The sequence below is a fragment of the Rhododendron vialii genome, chromosome 1a (genome assembly GCF_030253575.1).
Source record: "Rhododendron vialii isolate Sample 1 chromosome 1a, ASM3025357v1".
In the NCBI taxonomy this organism is placed as follows: Eukaryota; Viridiplantae; Streptophyta; class Magnoliopsida; order Ericales; family Ericaceae; genus Rhododendron; species Rhododendron vialii.
The window spans coordinates 36858434-36866034 of record NC_080557.1 but is presented as its reverse complement, the minus strand read 5'-3'; the positions used below and the strand labels follow the sequence as shown (position 1 = coordinate 36866034).

The 7601-nt window shown below is 41.5% G+C and overlaps 1 protein-coding gene across 2 annotated transcripts; it reads right to left on the bottom strand.

Moving 5' to 3' along the window:
• Positions 1-222: 222 nt before the first annotated feature.
• LOC131322312 (dicarboxylate transporter 1, chloroplastic) lies at positions 223-6653 on the bottom strand. Of its 2 annotated transcripts, XR_009198811.1 has the most exons (4): positions 5461-6653; positions 2437-2658; positions 779-1208; positions 223-513 (listed from the first exon to the last, which is right to left on the bottom strand). XR_009198811.1 is itself a non-coding variant. In XM_058353586.1 (3 exons), the coding sequence occupies exons 1-3, from the start codon at positions 6538-6540 to the stop codon at positions 846-848; spliced, it is 1665 nt and encodes a 554-aa protein (XP_058209569.1). In that variant the 5' UTR covers positions 6541-6652; the 3' UTR covers positions 570-845. The 2 variants fall into 2 exon arrangements, 1 of the variants encoding a protein (XP_058209569.1); XM_058353586.1 differs by lacking the exon at positions 223-513 and having other exon boundaries at positions 570-1208; positions 5461-6652.
• Between the last annotated feature and the right edge of the window lie 948 nt (positions 6654-7601).

The window sequence follows — 7601 nt, the reverse complement described above, 5'->3', positions numbered from 1 at the left end:
ACCAAAAGCACCAAAACCCTATGATACCAAACCCAGAAGTCCAAACTCCAGGCTTCAGCAGAAGCGCCATAATGTGTTCAGAATCTCAAATTGAAGAAACAAAATGACCAACACCAAATGCAATGATTTGAAACCCACATGTCCAACGCATCCTACCAGTACCAGGAATACCGGAACTACCTTTTCCATAATCACACCTCGAACCGACGCAGAGAGCTAAATCGCAAATAAATGCTAAATTCATATGCTAACCAAGTGCTCAAATCCTTCTGGATCCTTCAATAATGTTGATATTCATCGGACACAACTTCTACAGAGACCTAAAGGATATACAAAGTGCACAAAATTCCAGCTTACTTGATAACAATGCCCTCTCCACTTGAAACAGAAACAAAAACAACATCAAACAATGGGGCATCTTAATAGCTCTAGAACAGCTAGAAGTGGATTTGGAAGCAATCTCAACCAAGCAGCGAATATAGCCTCACTTCCAAACTGTAAAGACCCCTGAACCTAACAGATAGAGCAACAATAGGAAAGGAAGAAACATCAATATTCCCTCTGGTCACTATCATAAATTTCAGCTCTCATTCCATGTCAAAATTCCAAGCGAGTAACAAGGTTCTAATTCTGTGAGTGATAGACCTCATAAGTATACAAGCATTCCCTACACGGGTTTCTACCAATGCACACCAAAAATTTATTCCTAGGAAAAAGAATCAAAAGTACAAGTAAATTAACAACCTGCTTAAAAGCAGATACAAAAGAGAAACTGTACCTTCGGGCGAGCAGAAATAAGGAAATCATTTAAGTTTGGCTCGGCAAATTAACCAAACCAACCCCCTCTACCACAAACCAAGGAACTTCCACCAAACCCCTCCAACACCAAGCCAAATAATGAGATTGACAATGGAGATGAGGAATCCGTAGCCCCACCATTTAGCAAGAGGAACGTAGTTTGCACCATAGAAAACGGGTGCTGATCCGATCCCGTAGTGGGTGAGGCCTCCCATCAAGTTGGAAAGGAAGGCAAGAACCATGGCTCCCAAGTATGGTGGGGTCCCTAAAGCACTAGCAACTGACAAGAAAGCTGTAAACATTGCACCGATATGAGCTGCTCCACTGGCAAAGAAGTAGTGAGAGTAGAAATAGAGAAGAACCAAGATGCCAAAAGATAGCTGCCATGAAAGACCCAATCCGCCAACAAACTGTGAACAAAGGTAAACAAATTGGTTACAAACTTACAATCCACAAACTTAAAACTAGGATATACTAGTAAATGAAGAATGTTCGAAATCAGAAATTCGAAGGAAGCCATTAGGTGTAATCTCTGCAATCTGCATTCAAACCATAATGAAAAAGGCATGGCATACGTATAGCGAGGGACAACAACTTCCGTAAGGGACCTTCATAAAACACTCTCCAGAAAACTTAATAGGATTGAACCATTGTAGAGAACTCTTGTTCTCCAATAATGTAGTACTAATATTAATCAAGGATCATCTAGTTTTATCTCTAGATTCTCTACCTAATTCTACAGATGGACCAATAATGGATGGATTTCTCTGTGAATATTTAGGATTTCTTATTTAAAGATACATGATGAATAAGTTTTGCTCTTACTTAATATAAATATATGTAACAGACAGACATGATGATTTTGCTCCTACCTAATAGAAGTAATAGACCAAAAAAGGGTAAATTAAGGTTTATGCTCCGTAGTTCAGCAATTTATACTTAAATTCCCCATACCTCACAAAGTGTGATAGTCAGACCCGTTGCGGTTCTATGCTGCTTTAGACTTTTTTCATAGGAAATGATACTCAATAAACTAAAGGAGTGTGAGAGGCTTTAAGTATAGAGTGAACATGTTAGTCTTAGTTGTCTTTCATTTGGGAACTTCAATTTGGTAAGAACTAATTTTTTTTGTTCCATTTTTTTTTTTTTTTCCTCCCAAACTCTGATGCCTTTCTCTAGTTTTTCTTTCTTCCTCCTTATTTGATGTTTTAACTTTTAACTAGAATATAGTTTATCCAAAAACTTAGTTGTCATGTAGCAATTATCTTAAACCAAAAAATTAGCAGTTTCAATTCGGTCTATACCACAAGTTTGCAAGTGTCACATCTTGAAATAAGGGGTTGAAAGTGAAACTAGGTCTAACCAATGGGGACACTAATTAATTTCCCCACGGGGCTCCAATTCCATTGAAAGAGATCCTTGAGACAAGGACATATTCAATTTCTACCATGAATCTTGAGCACCAAAAAAGAAGCTAGGGTTTTCCCATAGGTTAGGCAGACCGAGCTCCAGGAAAGGGGAGAACCTGTTCACAAGAAATCACTTGGAACGATAACGGGGAAAGCCCTATCTTTCTCGACTATATTCAGACATGCAAAAGGAGTGAAGACCAAAGAGGTGAAATGGAACAATCAGAACCTTAACAACAGTTTGGCTGAACCATGAGATAAGACCATATTTGTTGAGATAACCAGCCATTGCAATGAGTGCAGCAAACCACGTGAGAGTATCCCAAGCAACCGATTCGGCTAAGCATTCCTTCCAAGTGACAACCCCTGTTATTAGGAGAACAGATAAACCAAGGATGGCAGCAGTAACCGCATCCACATTCAGCACGCCTCCGAATACCCATAGTCCGACCTGATACAAAGGAGAATAGGACAGGTGAGTAAGAACAGAAGAAGGAATTCCCTAAGATGTGCACGCATATTAAAAAATGTCACGCCAGCAGATGCATGTCCACTCAATTTGACTACACCAGAAGTGACTGGACAGGAGACATTTGGGCCAAAGTCCTAAAACCGCCTCGGCCAACTTATTTGTCAATGTGAGTAAGCAAAATCAATGGTAATAGAAGTGGGTAAGACAACCCAACAGTAGGTGTATTTTCAAGAAACTTCATGGAAACCAAATCTACCAAAAACTAAATGTTTGCAAAACTTTGAAACGAGCGCAAGAGTGATTACCACATGCGCAGGTCGTGAGACTTGTGACATGTCAAACACATAAAGTCCTTAGAGACAGGGATCTAGGCAACCAATTCCAAGAATCTGTTAATTAGATATGTCAGATATGTCATCACATGGTAAATACAAAAGATAAAAGAGGTACCAAAATACAACAGGAAGTTAAAACAAGCAAACACTAAAAGAAAACATTTGCTTAAACCATCCATTCTACAAGGATAAATGTCTCTTTACTTGACAAATAACATCTTACACCAGTTCTTTGGAAAACATATTTTCTCAAGTTAGTAGCTTCTGGCGACCTAAAAGATAAACCAATGAAGCTTTTCCTGGTGGTCAGCTCCAAATGCTTTCAAAATATTGATTCAAATGGGACATTGTTGGCACAAAATTTAAAATAAAACCTAAAAATAGCTTGAAAAATCTGCAGCCCATGAAAAGAACAAGAAGACAGGCTGAATTGACACTAAATAACAGATCGACCAGAAAAGGCACTATTAAAATTTGCCTCACCACTGTCACTAGGACTGCAGGACTAAGGAAAAAAATTGGGTTAAGATAAAAATGCTGAGTTCCAATAAAAGATGCTCTAACTTGCAAGTTGCAACCACAAAGACGTACTTCTGGGCTCCAGCTCATGTGGAAGCATAGAAATCAATGAATCAAAAAGAACTCTATGAAGTTATCTCTTGGTGCATTCAAGTAGTATTTCTCTACTTATATTTGTGAAATTGTGTACATATAAATATACCGATATGACATGCATACAAAGTGCATGAATTAAATGTACAACTAATCGGTCTCTTTTCAAAAGTGTACTATTTTGTTACAAATTACCTCTAGTTTTAGTAATTCTTAGTCATACATAGTTATGCATGTAATATATGTACGCCCATATACATGCAATACATATACAGTGGACCTATCTTACAGCATTCTGGCATAACCAACATACTATATACTATACTACAATCACCCACGTACACTGGAACAACTACTGCAAATGAGTTCAGTGCCGTACGCCCATAACTAGTAAGGAATTTTCCCGAAACCTCACTGGCCGTGGCCAAGTCGCCATATATAGTATGAGGGTCTTCCCATTTACACATTGGGACATATCTATCGAGAAGGACTCCATCAAAGAAGCATGACCAAGTAGGAGTATGACACAAAGAGGATAGAACTGCGAGCAACACTTTCCACGGTTCAATCAAATTGATTCTTCACAAAGCTGAATTTTCAAGCCATTGTAGTAGCAAGTTTGAAGGACTTGCAACTAGACCTAAACTGTACTTATCATCTTCCCCGTGTTTCACCAAAAAAACTTTTTCACTTTTAGAACTCTTGGTAACTTGAAGGGCAGGCCTGGTGCAACAGTAAAATTGCTCCATTGTGACCTGGAGGTCACGGGTTCGAGTCGCGGAAATAGACTCTCTGCTTGCAAGGGTAAGGCTATGTACATCAACCCTTCCCCAGACCCCGTAATCTTGGGAGCCTCGTGCATTGGGTTTGCCCTTTAGAACTCTTGGTAACTTCATATAAATAGCAGGTAGATTGAACAGTTGAGCTTCATGAAATTAATCTCAGTTTCAAGAAATCAACACATAACGAGTCTTAAAGCAGAAAAAGAAAAAAACGAAAGAAAGCATGATTATAATTATTAGAAGTATTAAAACCTAGGTCGCATAATCCTCCAGTAGGATTCCTCAAACATTGTGATAAATCCTTACTATCGCGCGAAGATCAGTAGTTTTGAGATATTTTTGAAAGACACGGACACCAATGACTCCAAGATAACACAATACTCGCAGCCTCCCTCATCTAGAGTTCACGCCCTCCGGGAGGTAAATAACACCCGTAAACATGGTAGAAAATATACATAAAGTAAATCTAGTATAAATGAGTACTCTCTATCAATATTCTTATCGCTTCATCTCTCCTTCCAAAGCCACGTAAAGCGCTCCATATAGAGTTTGAATGTGCCACTCTCCAAGTATTAATCTCAAGGAAGTATTTATCTTTGAATAAATACCCGCATAAATTATAGAACAACAACTTTCACGCTCTCGCTCACGCATTTTGCCACTTAGATTACAACTGATAAGATGAAAACAAATGCTATCCCTAAGTAAGACCAATTTAACCAATTCGGGCTAGCTCAGTTGGCCTGGACAGGAATTTGAATCTTCCCACTTATATATGGGTGTTCTTCCTTTTCTATTTGTTGGGATTATTTCTTCCCTTAATGGAGCTTGTAGTTGGGTTGAGCATAGTGATTGCGGTCCCATTGATGGGCTTATTTACGGCGTTGATTGAATTGTTGGACTTGGTAATCTCGTGGACTCTCACACAATTGATGTAGTGTCCCACTATGCAATTCATTCATACATAATGTAATGATCTATCCTATCCAATATCCATTGACCAAAAAACAAAAAAAAGCAAGACCAATTTGAATTAAAGTACTACATCATACCGTAAGAACCAGAGTTCCAGCCATTATGATCTCATTCCTCGACATGGGTCCCATACTATTCAACTTCTCCCTCGCCAACTTGGGTGCATCGGGGCTACTCTTCACAGACGGCGGATAAATCACGTACAAAATCAACGGCACCAAAATCAAGGACACCAAACCAGGCACAATCGCCGCCTTGGCCCAATCCATCCACCCGATCGTCTGCCCGATCGCACTGAACGCCAAGTTCGCACTCAATGGGTTTGCCGCCATCGCCGTTAAAAACATCGAGCTCGAAATCACCGACGTCTGGAAGCACGTTAGCATCAGCCACGATCCCAGCTTGTGCTCCGTCCCGTCGCCGACGTTGCTCCCGCAGGCGACGCTGAGGGATCTGACCAAGGGGAGGAAGATGCCGCCGGCGCGAGCGGAGACGGAGGGGATGGCTGGGGACAATAGGGCTTCGCTGAAGACTAAGCTGTAGCCGAGGCCGAGGGAGGAGGAGCCGAAGAGGGAGACGAACTGGTAGGCGACGCGGTTGCCGAGGCCGGTCTTGATGAAGCCGCGGGCGAAGAAGAAGGCGAGGGCGATGAGCCAGGGGATAGGGTCGCCGAAGGCGGAGAAGGCGGCGGCGAAGGGGAGGGTCTTGGTGAGGACGGCGGCGCCGAGGCCGAGGAGGGCCACGGCGCCGAGGGGGAGGGGCTGGGTTATGATTCCGACGATGGTGGCTAAGAATATAGACAGTAATTGCCAGGCAATTTTGGAGACGCCGGCAGGGGGAGGGATGAACCAGAGGATGACGCCCGTGGCGAGGGAGGCGAGGAGGGGCGTCATGGAGGCGCCCTGCCATGGCTGCGGTGGTGGCGGAGCCGGGACGGCGGACGGCGTGGAGGCGGCGGAGGGGATTAAGTGGAAAGAAGACTTCTCGACTGGGAAGTTATTATTATTACTGAGAGAGAATGGTTTGGAGTGGATTTTGAGGTGATGGGGGTTGGATTTGAGGTTTAGAAAGGGAGGTGATTTGCCGGCGGAGAAAGAAGACTTCTTGAGGGGGCGGAACCCTAGGTTTAAGGCGGAGGTGAGGGGGAGGGACGCCATCGCTGGGGTGGCGTTTTTCTAGAGAGAGAGAGAGAGAAATGGAGGGAAGAGTAGTGAGAGAGAGTGAGATCTGTGGTGCAGAGAGCGATTGGTGGGGGCGATGATGGGAGGGACAATGATTGGGATTATGAGGTGATGTGAGGGGTGTTTTGGGTATTTGAAGATTTAAGGGGCAGATCTGGGCCGTTGGAGTTTGATCGGACGGGGGGTGGGAAGTTGGAATATACGATAAGTGGGGCCCACGTTTGCGTTGTAAACTCCGCCGTGATTTGTCGTTATTTCCGACGGGAGAAATGTTGGTGTGTTGGGAAAAATTATTACGTGCTCCTGGCTCCGGAGGATGCGGCTCTGCAATCAAAAATGGGGTTCAAGTAGGGGTTTCGAACTGAACTTGGGCTCCTTTGTAATCGATCCGAACTCAGACATAAATTTTAGGCTTGTTTAGTAAACGAGCTGAGTTCAAATACCGCAAAACTTGACTTGGCTTGTTTGCGCCCCTTGCTTCAACTGGACTTCAAAGTTTAAAACCTATGATTTGTTTTTGTTTTTACGTAGATTTTTTTTATCTAGGCTCCGTCTGTTTCGATATAAAATATTTTTTCAGAAAACAAACTTCAAACTTTTATTTTTCGATATTTGGTTGGCACTTGAAAATATTTTCAGAAATCAACAAAATAGTAGAGAGATGGGGGGCTTAAATGGTAGAGAGATATGAGAATATTAGAATTGAATGTGGGTCAGAACTGACAATCGAGGAAACTGAGCAATGAAAATTGCAATAGAAGGTAGCGAATTCATTTTGAAAAATAACTTACGGAAGATTTAAAAGTAAGTCATTTTCATCCAATTAATGAAAAAAAAATTACGTGTAAAATATTTTTCTTATTTTTTACACAACCAAACATCAAAAAATAGATAAAATATTTTACCGAAAAATATTATATGCACAAACAATCGGAGCCCTAATGTAGAATATAGTTTCTCGTAAATATTTTCCGTATCAGATCATTGTATGAAGTTAAAATTCACTTAAAATGGTGAGTATATAGATGTAGTATAAA

Excerpts from the sequence above, each read along its gene's own strand:
- LOC131322312 (XM_058353586.1), bottom strand. The coding sequence starts at position 6,540 with ATGGCGTCCCTCCCCCTCACCTCCGCCTTAAACCTAGGGTTCCGCCCC. Across the intron at positions 2,659-5,460 it reads CTGGAACTCTGGTTCTTACG|GTCGGACTATGGGTATTCGG; the intron begins GTATGATGTAGT and ends CCTTTGTATCAG. Across the intron at positions 1,209-2,436 it reads TCAGCCAAACTGTTGTTAAG|TTTGTTGGCGGATTGGGTCT; the intron begins GTTCTGATTGTT and ends CTTTGTTCACAG.